Below are 15000 nucleotides of genomic sequence, written 5' to 3'. Positions count from 1 at the left end.
AGAGAGTGGAGAGGAGAGGAGAGGAAAGCAGAATCAGAGAGTGGAGAGGAGAGGAGAGCAGAGGAGAGGAGAATCAGAGAGAGGAGAGGAGAGGAGAGGAGAGCAGACTCAGAGAGTGGAGAGGAGAGGAAAAGGGGGGAGAGAAAGGGAGGAGGGGGAACTGAGATATAGGGGAGCAATAGAGAGGCAGGAGTCAAGCAGAGAAGGAGGTGGGTTGAAGAGATCTTGAGAGGAGAGAGGCATGGTGCAAAAGGGGTAGGAGAGGAGATGGAAAAAAGATCAAAGTAGCATTGGATAGATGCAAGAAGAGACACAAAAAAGTGAAATGAGTAAAATATTGACTAGAAAGAAGTTTCAACACCCATGGAGCCCACACAGGGCACGGCGTTGTGTTAGGGCATTCACGACTACTGAATTTTAGTATATATATATATATATATATATATATATATATATATATATATATATATATATATATATATATATATATATATATATATATATATATATATATATATATATATATATATATAGGGTTAGGGTTAGGGTTAGGGTTATATAATATAGAACGATGAATCGACTATGATGCACAGCGTCGACTAGTCTGTGAAAGCCCTAGTGTGTGATAGTATGATAGTGTGGGCGTTATGAATCAAACAGGAGGGGGGGAAGGGGGGGGGGGGGGGCGCTGAGAGATGAAGAGCATCAAAGCATGAAATCAGAGGAGAGCTCGTGTTGCAGCTCAGCGCTCTCACGGCTCTCAGGGGGCGGGGCTTCCTCTGGATGTGATGGGACAGAAAACAGCACTAGTCAGGGGGCTTCCTCTGGATGTGACAGGACAGAAAACACCACAGCAGTCAGGGCCTTCCCCTTCCCCGCCCACTCTCCCCCTCTCCCCACTCACAGTCACCCCACCCCCCACCCCCATCTGGCAATTACTGCGCTTGCCTCCCTCATTACCCTGCTCCCTCTTTTGGCACCTCCTTTGTTGTTTTCCTCTCTTTTTTACATTCACACATTTCATTTGCTCACTCTTTAGTCTCACCATTTCCCCCTTCTGTTCCATGTGTGGACATTTTCATTCTTTATCTTCTCCATGGGAAACTAGGTGTTTTATTCCCCAGTGGTTAGTTTAGCTATACAGAAGATATGGAACATATTTGCAGGCTTGTATTACGAATGGCTGAATTGGATTTACACTTTTGATTAAACATTGATTAAACTATCGTAGTCATGTTCTTTCTGTATGTGTGTGTGTGTGTGTGTGTGTGTGTGTGTGTGTGTGTGTGTTTGTGTGATTTTGCTGAATATTTACCATTCCTGCGGATGTGTTTTGACATCTCAACGCAGCGTCTTGACGCAAAACCTTTGGCTTCTGACTGAGGGTTCCCTTGACTCACTGTCATTTTCTCTGACGCCACTCACTCAGAGTGTGGCTGCTCCACGGGTCATCAGGTCCAAACTCACCTGTATTTCACACTGTCACCTTGGGATTGCTACACCAGCTGGCATCCTTTCAAGGAGTTGCACAAAAGTGTACAATTACACAATAATGAGCCTTTGCATGAGCCTTTGCATTTCATCTTTCCTTGATGAAATGCCTTTGCATTTCATCCTCCAGCAGTTTCAGAGCCCGATTTTGGATTTTAAATTAATCTAAGTGAACTGAAGTGTATTGATTTCACCCATCTCCGTGGTCTGCAGGCCTGAGAAAGGACCTACATTTATAGCCCTACTAAATCAATGAGATGACAGCAGAGGGTGATGGTGCAGGGTGTCAGGGATACTTTAATTAAAATACTCTAGTGGTGAAGCTCCTGTGGTCCACCCTTGTCATTTGCAATCTGTTCACTATTTCTCCACTTTCTCCCAGTCAGTGAACTTTTCAGACAAAGCACAGTGATGAGCCTGATGTAGTCTGATCTGATGATGTAGTCTGTTCTAATGATGTAGTCTGATCTAATGATGTAGTCATTCTTTACATCTGTACTGTAGTGTCAGGCCCTTGAATTATAGAGAGAAAATCTATCATGTCTCTATGTAGAAATGCCCTACTGTCAATATTTTGTTGAACGTATGATGTGCACTGTCAAGTCTATTGAGGTACGGTCGCGCTGCTGGATTACTACATTCAACAGGATGGTTTCACGTCGACTTGGAGCAGAATGCCTAAATAATGAGACAGGCAGACTCGAGTGAAAGTGCAAAATTCTAATGAAAATCAGCCTTGGAAGGACCCAGGAAATATTCACAACAATCCACACTTTAATAAATATTAGAATAGATCCGATAACACTTTCGATGTACATCAATAAATGACCTTTCAAATACCTACAGTGATTAGGGTGCACCACCCTTACTTTACTATCTTGAAAAAGTCCAGTAGTTCCAGTGAGAAGTGATGATCGTCATATTCAAACATCAGTAGATTCCTACATGAGGTTTCAGACTCATTGTGAAATATCAGTGCATGCACCGCAAGTAGGCTTCTTAAATATTCCCACTAGCTCCATCTCTGTTTCTGTGTTGTCAGTTTAATGGCGTATCGTCAGCGTCAACTGCCTTCCCCCATAACATTTTGCTGCAGTGTAGTAACTGCTTGGTTGGCTCTCTGACTGCGAAAGCTTGAGCCTGTATAGTTTCCAGTGTGATTCATTCACGAGGCAGAAAGAAATGTCTCCTGGCACACAGAGCACAAAATCTGTTAAAATATGAGCCATAATTAAATTAAAAGCACACAAACGACCGTCTGCATGGTCAGTCAGTGATGAGACAGACTTCGGGTTAAACAGGACAGTGTTCTATTTCTGAATTACACTAAATTACACTAGAGTTTTTTTTCTTCCTCCTGTCCTCTCTTCTCTTTCTTTTCTGGTGCTGGGCCCTGGCCTGCTGACATCATGCTCTGAGATGCCTGGGCCCCTGGCCTGCTGACATCATGCTCTGAGATGCCTGGGCCCCTGGCCTGCTGACATCATGCTCTGAGATGCCTGGGCCCCTGGCCTGCTGACATCATGTTCTGAGATGTCTGGGCCCTGGCCTGCTGACATCATGCTCTGAGATGCCTGGGCCCCTGGCCTGCTGACATCATGTTCTGAGATGCCTGGGCCCCTGGCCTGCTGACATCATGCTCTGAGATGCCTGGGCCCCTGGCCTGCTGACATCATGTTCTGAGATGCCTGGGCCCCTGGCCTGCTGACATCATGCTCTGAGATGCCTGGGCCCCTGGCCTGCTGACATCATGCTCTGAGATGTCTGGGCCCCTGGCCTGCTGACATCACGCTCTGAGATGCCTGCACCCTGACCTGCTGACATCATGTTCTGAGATGTCTGGGCCCTGGCCTGCTGACATCATGCTCTGAGGTCTGGGCCCTGGCCTGCTGACATCATGCTCTGAGGTCTGGGCCCCTGGCCTGCTGACATCACGCTGTGAGATGGCGTGCAATAAACTGGACAGAACATCAATAACTTCATTACGTAATCCTTTATTGCTTTATTCTCGTTGCCTTAAAGTGGCTAGAATTTTGATTTTTTTAATACCTTTATTTGACCAGTCTGGTCACTTAAGAACAAATTCTTCTTTACAGATGGCCTGGCTAGAGGTTAGAGCCTCGTGGGGGAAAGGGAAGGGGATCAAATAAAAAGTCAGACAGACAAACGTTAAGGGACCTAACAGACAGACAGGCAACATTAAAGAACATTACCATTAACAACGGGCAGTAAAACACAAGGAGAGATGGGAGCAAAGGAGAGACAAAAAAAGACAGGGCAACCAGAATGCAGTAGAAAAGGGTAATAAAACAGCACAAATCATACAAGAATAGCCACATCATGTAGGAGCAAAAAACCATTGACCATATGGACGGAGCCTATCGTTGTTTTTTGGACTCCCATGTTGAAGCACATTCACGGTTGAAGTGGCCTGGCTGTCACCATCATCCTTGCGCAGCTCACACGAGACGAGGGGTTTCCCAGAGCTGCAGCTCCACCTGCTATTGGTGATCGGCAAGCTGCGCGATCACTGGACAGGTGATCTGTCAATCACCCCCACAACATAGTCTTTTCTATCGTCTATTTTATTCTAAACGGGCAAGTTTTATAAAAATGTGGCCCCGTACAGTGGCTATGAAAAGTGAAATTAGCTATATAGGCCAAAACATTCTGTAAACGTGACTTTTACAAAGTGGGGCATTTTAACATGGGGGTGAACCAACACGAATCACGTCGGGTCCAGCCTCAAGTGGCCATTCGAGGAACTACAGCTTTCAGGATCACTTCCACAGCTTCCTCTCTAAAAACCCGAGGTAGCCCACTGATAAAAACATACAGTATCTGAAAGAGCCAAGTTCAAATCTTTATCATTCGTTAATCGTTTGTAAAGTTCAAAATGAAAGGGCCTCTGGATATTTGGATGCGTGACTTTTAAATGGGAGGCCAGTGGGTGTTTCCCTGCCTGTGCACCATGCATCTATCCACTCCTTAATGTTGCAAATGTGATCTGTGCATAGACTGAACACTTTGTTTAAATTTAGAGTTGAATTAGTGCTGGCTTGAGGAGGAGTGTTACACTGTACATGCATGGTCTATCTAGATGCCAGATGTGACAGAGAGAGCTGTGTTTTGACCCCTGAAGTGAGAGTCAAACAGATATCTGCTCACAGCAGAGGAGAGAGGAGACCTGACTGCACATTGAAGTGAATCCGGCGATACAGCACTTCATTATAATGGACTGAACACAATCTCCCCAGGGCTCAGTTATATCACTCTGTATGTAAGCACGATATGGCTTCACCTATAATCTGTTGTTTTTGTGTGGGCACTGGGAATACCACGGAGACTGATATCCTCTCCAAACCCGTCTCTCTAAACGTTTATGTGTCTGATTGATGTGGATGGAGACAAACTTTTATGGGAAGATCCTCTGAGTTTTTATACGCATTATATCATCGAGTCCCTGGTACCTCCAAAGGGAACCTCAAAATAGAACAGTTATGAATGGAGAAGAATGAGTTTGGAGCATCTCATACTGTCTGCGAAGGCGTAAAAAAAAAAGCTGCTGGGAAGCACACAATGCCACCACATACAATATAGACTAAAGCAGCAATGATAGGCTGTTCTCTCCAGAGCAGGATTGTGATCATGAGTGGAGAAATCAATGCTGTTTTGTTGGAGCATTGATCCCATTTGAGATGAGAAAGATGAAGAAAGAGCAGAGGGCCCTTTTGTAAAGTCACCCTGCATTACTGTCCACATGTGTCTGCCCATTAATCAGAGCGTGTTTTCAGTCTATTCCATTCTGTATTTATTTACTCATCATCAGAGTTGGGTTACATGCCATCGCTGCGGCCGAGGGTTTTCCAGCTGAATCTTAATTTCACTGTCACCAGTCATTTAAAAAAAATCGGTCTTTAGTTTTTTCTTTTATCAAGTTTTTTCTGATTTCTCCGCCGTTTTCTCCCCAATTGTACTTGGCCAATTCCCCCTGCTGTCCCGGACGTTGCTCCACCTCCTCTGCTGATCTAGGGAGAGTTGTGGACTAGTACGTGCTTCCTCCGATACATATGCAGTCACCAGCCTCTTCTTTTCACCTGACAGCGAGGAGTTTCACAGGACGTAGCGCATGGGAGGATCGCGCTATTCCCCCCAGTTCTCCTCCCCCGCCCCGACCGACCAGAGGAGGCGCTAGTGTAGCGACCAGGACACATACCTTTAATCTGGCTTCCCACACGCAGACACGGCCAATTGTGCCTGTATGGACGCCTGACCAAGCCGGAGGTAACATGGGAGCCCGAACCTGCGATCATTGTGTTGGTAGGCAGGGAATCTACCTAATTCAGTCTTTAGTGTGTATGGAGAGAGAGAGAGAGAGAGAGAGAGAGAGAGAGAGAGAGAGAGAGAGAGAGAGAGGGAGAGAGAGAGAGAGAGAGCGAGAGAGAGAAAGAAAGAAAGAAAGATAAATATTGTTTTGGCTATAAAAAAGGTTTATTGTGAGTCATAACAGGAGAAATATGTATCTAGCATCAGTCTGCTTTTCCTTGACACAAGCATCTATAAATGGAGCCTGGCTTCCGTACGGACTGAGTCATTAAACATAACTTGCAATTCGCTGATGAACATTCAGCAGTAATGGAGCTTAATGTTATTCCATACTTTACTTTGACACTTTAATGCCTCACCATTTGCCAGAAGAGACACAGTTAGGAGACATGAATCAGAAAGCACTTCTTGGATGAGATGTGATGTTATCGTACAGGGGGTGACGATGAGGACGGTGCCATTATGACAAACTAGGGAGGTATTTTCAAAATGCCGCTGCCTGAGTTCACATTCACATCCATGGTTTCTGGGCTCTTGAGGATGGAGATATAAACAAACTGTGAATGTCAGCAGTTAAAATCGTCAGTACCTGGAGTAGGACTATAGGCGGGTGTGAACGAGTATCTTTCTTCCCTCCCTTAACCGTTCTTTCCTTGAAGAATTTGGCCAGCAGTGGTGGACTGGGGTTGTAGGCTACTGGTAATCTCTCTGGTGTGCATGTCTGACTATAACTATAAGTTGCATATTGTTGCTAATATGGAGCATGCTCAGCTCAGTGAAGCAAACCCAGGAAAATATAGACCAAAAAAAGGGTATATTGATATTCATTGATGATATTAAAGGACAACATTGACTTTTTGTGTGTTTAGCCCGGTCACCTTAATATCCGACATAAAGATTGGTACCAGAATCATTGTCTCCCCGGAGATAGGCTAGTTCTCTCCAGTCCACATGCTAAAACCTTAGCATATAGTAGGAGTAGGCTACGTTTAATAGGCCTAATCATAAGCCATTAGCATGATCCAAAAGTATGTACTGTATGTATACATTTTTGTAATCCAAAGTTGATATTGGTTTGTACTATATGGCCTGTAAATTCATAACTTCTGAAAACTAAATCTCAATCTTCATCATTAGTGAAGTCCATTATATCAACAGCACGAAAACATTAGCTCTCTGGCTAATTTTGCTCACTTTCCGTGTAAAAACGAAAAGTTATGCTCACAGATCCTTTGCCATATAAGTGCATTATTTTTGTCAAATTTGATGATACGTCCCCATAACCATCCAGCCTAGTTTTCAGTTTCTCACTTACTGTATACTATACTGTACTGATACTGATACTGTATGCTAAAGTGTTAACATGATTGTGCACTGCTATCAACTGGAGACACAGAGATGATATTGGTGCCAGTCCTGTCAGATAGTATTGGGTATATGGTGACCAATGGGACAAAGGCCCAAAACATTGAGCTGTGGAGAAGAGGAGCAAATCCCCCCCCCCCCCCCCCCCCCAGCCACCTCTCACCTACAACAGCTGCAAGATAATGACTTTGGTCGAGGCCGTTCAACAACGAGGAGGCCTCCGTTATCTGGCTGCTTAGGCTACACAGCTTCACATGGACAATAATACGGACATTCCTGCCGACAATCAAACTGACTCACACACATATCCCACCCATCCCCCCCCCCCCCCTCAAGCAGCACAGTCCGGCCTATAGCCCTTGCAAACCTTACGCTCACCCCCGAACCCCCCCCCCCCCCCCCCTTTTTTCCTCAAACAACCTTCCCCTTGGAGCTGCTAATGTCAGCATAATCCTAGCGCGTGCGTAGGTGATGAGCTGCTCACTCCCCTACCCCCTGCAACACCCCCCCCCCCCCGCAATCCCCCTCCTCCCCCCCCCTTTGTTTTCTATGTCTATAAAATTCCTTACACAGAACAACAAATGTTCATGTACTGTATAATATCCAAGTGTGCCTCTATTACTCTTCAAAATTGTAATAGTGATATAATCCTTAATTTGAGTATTAATGGTGATATCCATATGTTCCATGTCTGTACCCTTTATGTTCATGAGGACCGCAATGGAAATAAGCCTGAGGCTTTATTGTGTTTTTATCCTCGGTGACTGTCTGTCCTTGTATCTGTTCCCTGTGTATGTTGACATTCACCAAATAAAATCAATCAATCAATCAATCAATTGTCATGTAGTTCTTCAAGACATTTGATTTGATTTGATTTTTGCTTTATTTTTCTCAAACAAATCAAACATATAAAATCACAATAAAGACAAAATACAACCATAAACAATTAAATCAAACAATCTTCACCAATACAAAACAAGACAAGGATGAGTTTGAGAAGGGGCAGAAGGATGCAAAAGCTTATCTAGTCCTGCCCCTTCCTTACAATATCATAATATTAAAATAAAAATCCCTTACAGCCTTAAAAAAAACAAAAAACAAAAACAAATGTGCACACGTGCAGGTACAGGCCGATGCAGATGCAAGTTAATTGTGTTTGAAATCTGACTTGTCTCTCCCTTTCTTTCCAGGCAGTGTTGTGTACTTGGGGATGATGGTCGGGGCGTTCTTCTGGGGAGGAATGTCTGACAAAGTGGGCCGCAGACAATGCCTCCTCATCTGCATGTCCACCAACGGCTTCTTCGCCTTCCTGTCCTCTTTTGTCCAGGGATACGGCCTCTTCCTCCTGTGCCGTCTCGTCGCGGGCTTCGGGTAAGTCAGATGAAGTAGGGGTCGATCTTGGGCCACCGTGGATGTTGGGGCATTAGCTTAAATGACTTGTGAAAATCCTGTCAAATGGTGGAGTACACAGCAGCAGCTTCAAATCAGCAAACTTTTAACAGTAATGACAGTGTTTCATTTCACCAGTTTTTTAAGTTAATATTAAATCTGTTTGCAAGTAAGTTCCTTTGATTAAACACATCCCTCTCTCATCTCCAGTATAGAAAGATAGTCATCTAGTGTTTGGTTCTTTTACTACATACACTCAACATCCATCTATCAAATTTCCCTCGCAGCTAAACAAATGTAATTCTCTCCTACTGTCTGTTTTTAACAGAGAATGTATTATGTTAACGTAAAGAATAGAATAACCAACCATTTAAATGTGTTCTTGTTGAATGTACCAATAAAAGATATGTTTCTGTGTGTGACATATCGTTAACTCTGTTGATATCCAGTAACATACTACAACAAAACAGATAGGCCTACTACAGTATAATCAGGCGCGGACTGCATAATCGGGCACGTCGGGCAAATGCCCGGTGGCCTGGCCTGGCCTGGCCTGAAAAAAAAAAAAAAAAAAATTGGTGCCCGCAGTCAGGCCACTCACTGAACAGCAGGCCAGGCGCCGTCTACTGGTTTACTAGTGGTTTTATTACTTTATTCAGGGTTAAAGTGGGTGCATCTCATTGTAAAATTGGACTTGGCCCAAATTGGGCTTCAAACGGCCCAAATTGGGCTTCAAACGGCCCAAATCTGGCTACAAACGACCCAAATTGGGCTTCAAACGGCCCAAATCTGGCTTCAAACGGCCCAAATTGGGCTTCAAACGGCCCAAATCTTTCGCCGCCGCCCTTCGGACGCCGGCACACGCGTCGCCCCATATCGGCCTGGCCTGCTTGGTATCTAATGCCCGGCCTGAATTATGATCCCAGTCCGCCCCTGAGTATAATGCATGGAGATGAATCAAATGAAAGCTTTGTGGCTATAGCAGAGTCAGGCAGTACAATAGGGCCACATCATCTACCCGCTACATAGAAACATACAAAGGTGGAGCTGGTGATTTATTATCTTCTCGTCTTTGGTAGGTGTAACAGATCCTCTAAAGAGCTAATTTAGTAATTGCATCTGCATCCTTCTCCCCAGAGACCTTCAGCGTAATTGAAAAGGTTGTCCAACCGCCGACAAGGGCTGTACCTCTGATTCATGGTGGATTGGCAATTTGGCACTAAGGACATTTTCTCTGCTCTGTGTTTGGGGAAAAGATGCTTAATTTAGCTTGGGTCCTATTTGTTTAGCATATTTGGTCACATTTCAGATCTTTCAATTAATTCTACTGTAAAGTAAAAGTAAAAAAAAAAAAGGGGGGGGGAAGCTTTGCATGATGGAATATCCAATTATAATATCTTAAATTTTAATTTTAGGATTTTGACATTTAACACTTAATTTTGTATGCCAAAAACTGGATGCCTTTTAGCAGAGACACGAACACAAAAAAGACATATAAATTGGAGTTGTGACAAAGGCAAAGCATGCAAAAGTAAATGCAAAAAGTGTTAAAGATTCAAAATGTAAGGATTCATCTGGATCAGTTTCCATCCTGGTTTGGACTGTCTGTCTCTGTCTCACTGACTATCCCTTCTTCTCTGGCTCTTGCAGGATAGGGGGCGCTGTGCCCATCGTTTTCTCCTTCTTTGCAGAGGTGTTGTCCAGGGAGAAGAGAGGCGAGCACCTCAGCTGGCTGTGTATGTTCTGGATGATCGGCGAGATCTATGCATCTGCCATGGCCTGGGCCATTATACCACACTATGGTGAGTTTACCAGTTACATACATGCCAGTGTAAGTTAGATGGTACGGAGCTTGTTGGAATGAGTGAGAGCCGAATCGTCCCTATGATTGGGTCCCCACTGCCAGTATTTAGGGGAACAAATATCCAGTATTGTAACTTCATCACCCAGCTTTCTATAGGACGAATCAGCGTGACGTCACTGCCACCCAAAAATGCGAATAGTATACATCACATCACTTATATTTTGACATTCTGAGTGAGAGCAGAATTAGCTTAAGAGTTTGATGTATAATATGCATGTCGTGTAAAGTTGTGTGAACTGTCGCAGTTTTTATATTGTAAACACGGTCAGCCGGCTAGAGTCAGGCGCTCAAACTCAGGCTTCATAGGGTTCCTTTGCCATTGCCGCCCAGTGACGAGGTTTGTTTACCAAAATGCTGCTCAGCTGATCCCTCGTATAATGGTGATTTTGTCTAGTAGTTGGCTGACACCTGATTAACTATGCATACTGTCGACCAATCAGAGCATTCATTAAAACTAGTTGGCCACTGAGCAGCTCCACTGGAGCGGTTGGGGTTAAGGGCCTTGCTCAAGGGCACCTCAGTGGTGGTAATGAGGGAGGGGCAGGCGCTGCCTTTTCACTTTCCCCACCCAGATTTATCCTGCCGGTCCCGGGGATTGAACCGATGACCTTCTGGTCACAAGCTCGCTTCTCAAACCGTTGGGCCACCACTGCCCCAATAACACTTACAACTTTAACCCAACATGCATATTATATATTAAACTCTTCAGCTACATTAAGCTACATTATGTAACTTGTTACCTGAAATTTTGGTGAAAAAAAAGCATGCTTATATCGGTATCGGTTGATATCGGTTGATATCGGTATCGGAAATTAAGAGTTGGACATTATCGGATATCGGTAAAAAAGCCAATATTGAACATCCCTAATTAAAACCTGGGTATAGAGACACTGCGGAGCACATCATCATTCAGAAACCACGCCCAAAACGGGGGAAAACACAAACTCCCGTCCAATCCTGGCGTTCTCCTATGTCGCGTGCATGGGTGTTGTACAAAAAGATCGTATATACGGAAGATGAACACCCCAACTTACTTCATTGACAGCAACATCCACATTTTTCTTCTTGCCAATTCTCAATGGCTTCCTTGTTTTGCTCAGGAGTACAAAAAAACTTTAACTGGCGATTTTTTACATTTGTTGTCTGCGCAGCCCACCACACAACAGCTTTTAGCTAGGTTTAATTCAAGGAAAATGAAAGCTGTTTGATTCTGCTGAGTGCTGACAATCAGAGGAATAGTTTTTCGAAGGGTGTTTTCCACAATTCTGCTCGAGTCCAAGTCACCAACGCGCACACGCACGCGCACACACACACACACACACACACACACACACACACACACACAGGCCCAGGTGCACCCAATCAGAGGGTCGTCACACACCCCTCCATAGAGACACTGCATGAAATAGGCCACGCCCATCACGGGGGAAAAGCTCCGTTCATTTCCACACACCAGCGTCATTTTCCTTGAATTAAACATAGCTAAAAGCTGTTGTGTGGTGAGCTGCGCAGAAAACAAATGTAAAAAATCGCCAATTAAAGTTTTGTTGTACTCCTGAGCAAAACAAGGAAGCCATTGAGAATTGGCGAGAAGAAAAATGTGGATCTAGCTGTCAAGAAGTAAGTTGGAGTGTTCATCTTCCGTATATACGAAATTTTCGTGCAACACGCAACCATGCACGTGACATAGGAGAACGCCAGGATTGGAGGGGGGTTTCCGTTACGCAGTGTCTCTATAGAGACAGTCCGCATGTCTGGGAACGCCCACAAAATGTGAAACGGCTGGCGCGCGAGTAGGGTAAAACCGCCCATATATCTCATGGGCTGACTCACCAAAAGACGGTGCTGCGGCTCTAACTACAGGTTTGGGGGTTCTAGAGCAGAAGACAAGACGTCTGCTCAGATGTGCGTTTACTGCGGTGGTTAAATCCCCGATCGTGTCTGCCTGGGCTGGGCTATCAGCTAAATTCTAACTTTGCTGAATGGATAGAACAGGGTTTTTTACCCCACCCTGACCACGCCCCCAGCCAGGCTGAGCCAGCTAAACCAGCGTCTATGACGAGACGTGGCCTCAACCTATACAAACATGGACCCACCGGGGGAACTCTGAAACACAAAGCAAAGAATTATTACAACACTACACATTTCATCTCCCGCTCGCCTGCACCTGGTCAGCTATTTGCTCCTGCATCCTCAGCAGACTTTGGTACCTGGAGGGAGCAATATATAGCACAGGAGACAAAACGTCATTAGACTCAAGCACTGGAACAACAGGACCGCCATCTTCCCGGATGAGCCCCCATATGTTACAACCCGACTCAAGGGAGTAACACATGTCAAAGTAAGAGTTAGATTCTAACTCTAACTGTTAGAAATGTATTACCTAAAACTAAGGGAAAATAACTAGACAACTCAAACTACATTATACAAAAGAACAGAACGAAAGGTGCATCGGTGATGAAGGGCAGCGACTGAATGGTCTGAAGGTCTTCTTAAGCTCAATGACTGCACCGGACCTAGGTGCACCCAATCAGCCTAATGACCCCAACACCACCAGGCTCCTGCAAGACAGGGCCAGGAGAGTGGGGTATTGTTGTAATAATCATTAAAAAGTATATAATTAGATAAATACTTCTTTATCAGTGTAACGAGGTCCTAACTGGGTCAAGACCGGTCCACTGGGCATAGGACCAGCAGCACCTGGGTTGTTTCTTTGTACCCGTAGCAGTCAGACAAATTCTGTCAATAATGCAATGTAATTGCAAGTTGAGCATTTAGTGAAAACCTCAAGCGCATTGACATGAACTTGGCAAAGTGATCCTTCAAGTTAAGCTGCTCAGCTACACTGCATGTAGTAAAACGCTTGAAGGCTTCCCCGTGGCCGCGGGTGAAGGTGCCAGTTTTCCCTGGCATGAGAATCAATGTAATTAATGTAAGTGACTGCAGGCAGGGAGAGGGAGAGAGGTGAAGAGATTAATGCAGGCATGGATACCGCATGGAGCTGCACATATAAGGGTGAGGGTGGGCCTGTGGGAGAGAGAGCGGTGATTTACGAGGACGCGGCGTTAGACATCAGCAACGTTCATCACAGAAAGACGGCGAAAGAGGCAGGATGAGCTGGGAAGCTGGCTGGTCCCCACCTCCGCTCTCTGTGTGTCTCCCTGCTCACGTCCCCGTCCTCCCACTGTCCCTTCCTCTTACTGCCTCCTGTTTTGTACTCTCGCCGTCTCCCTCTCCAACTCTGTCCTTCCTTTCATTACCTCCTCTCTCTCTCTCTCTCTCTCTCTCTCCGTTCTCTGTCTCAGTGGAGTGTTCTTCTTGATCAAGCATAATTAGCTTTTTCTCCTTGCTCTAATAGGACAAAGCTACAGCTAGAGGTGATTTATGGCCAGGCCATGCTTTAGCCAACCTGTGACGTCAGTGAGAGAGAGTGAGTGAGTGCGTGTGCGTCTGCGTGTGTGTGTGTGTGTGTGTGTGTGTGTGTGTGTGTGTGTGTGTGTGTGTGTGTGTGTGTGTGTGTGTGTGTGTGTGTGTGTGTGTGTGTGTGTGTGTGCAGCGCTAAGTGGCATGGATGATGTTTTACTGTGCTGCAGCCACATATAGGTCTTCTTCAAGGGAAATTGAAGGCAATAACATCTGACACTGTGGGAGGTTATTCCAGTTAACACGCACAGAAGCAAAAGCACACACACACGACAAGTCACACACACACACACATGCACACGCACAGCAACGCCAGCTCACAGAGTTCTTAATGAGGGAAATGCCACTTTTCTACATGCCCATTCGCACGGAGGCCTCATGAAAACCCAAACGAGTCTCCCTGCGAAAACTCTTCTGTGGGATCTGCTGATATCGTATTGAAGGGATGGTGGTGGCCCTTCTTTGCTCTGATTCTCTCTGACACCCACTACCACCACTCTCTGAGAGGACGTGCCTCGCATGCGGACTCCGGCGCTCTCCCGCGCCTTTTATATGCTCCCTCCAAAGTGCCGCAGTGCCCACAACCACCACCACCGGCAGCAGCAGCAGCAGCACGGAGATGTGTGGGCAACCCGTGGTTGCAGCTTCCTGCTGAGACACCTCTTTTTGTCTGCGAAGCGAGATACCGGTGATGGATTATAATGCGCGTGCCTCAACGTTTGGTGTTTAATTCAGCATTAAAGCTCTCATTTATCTTCTCCGCTCTCTGACTCCTAATGTCTCCCGAAGCCTCCTGCCAGACGCACAGCTTGAGCCCGGAGGAGGAGGCCGGCTCGCTCGGCTCCGATCCTCATCACGCCGACGCCGGAGAGCGTTGAGTTTACCCACTGCCACACGAGCCCGTCGCCGCCGCCGCAACAGCCCAGTTAGACACTGCAGATTAGTAAAGACCTTCAGTGGACTCCAGCGACATCCAGTAACAACCGCAAAGAAGTGTCCAATGTTCTCTCTAAAGCTTGGGGAGATCAGTTAATGAGCGAGAGTTAGACAAATGAGGCAGACGGGAGAGCGAGACAGAGAGAGAGAGAATATTTCTTCCAGTTGTCACTTTCCCCTCGTCTCAAGCTGTTTTAAAGATCTCC

At 45.5% G+C, this 15000-nt stretch overlaps 1 protein-coding gene across 1 annotated transcript in view; it reads left to right on the top strand.

The window, feature by feature from the left end:
• Positions 1-15000, top strand: part of sv2ca (synaptic vesicle glycoprotein 2Ca) — a gene marked incomplete at both ends in the record, with an annotated part of 29955 nt that overhangs the window by 6729 nt on the left and 8226 nt on the right. The window contains 2 exons of the mRNA XM_083644081.1: positions 8373-8553; positions 10222-10373. Coding sequence (XP_083500207.1) covers positions 8373-8553; positions 10222-10373 — 333 coding nt within the window. The remainder of the gene's footprint in view (positions 1-8372; positions 8554-10221; positions 10374-15000) is intronic.

The sequence above is a fragment of the Poromitra crassiceps genome, assembly GCF_964638095.1.
Source record: "Poromitra crassiceps genome assembly, chromosome: 10".
In the NCBI taxonomy this organism is placed as follows: domain Eukaryota; kingdom Metazoa; phylum Chordata; class Actinopteri; order Beryciformes; family Melamphaidae; genus Poromitra; species Poromitra crassiceps.
Note: the sequence above shows the minus strand (reverse complement) of the source record. Positions and strands in the feature narration are given on the sequence as shown.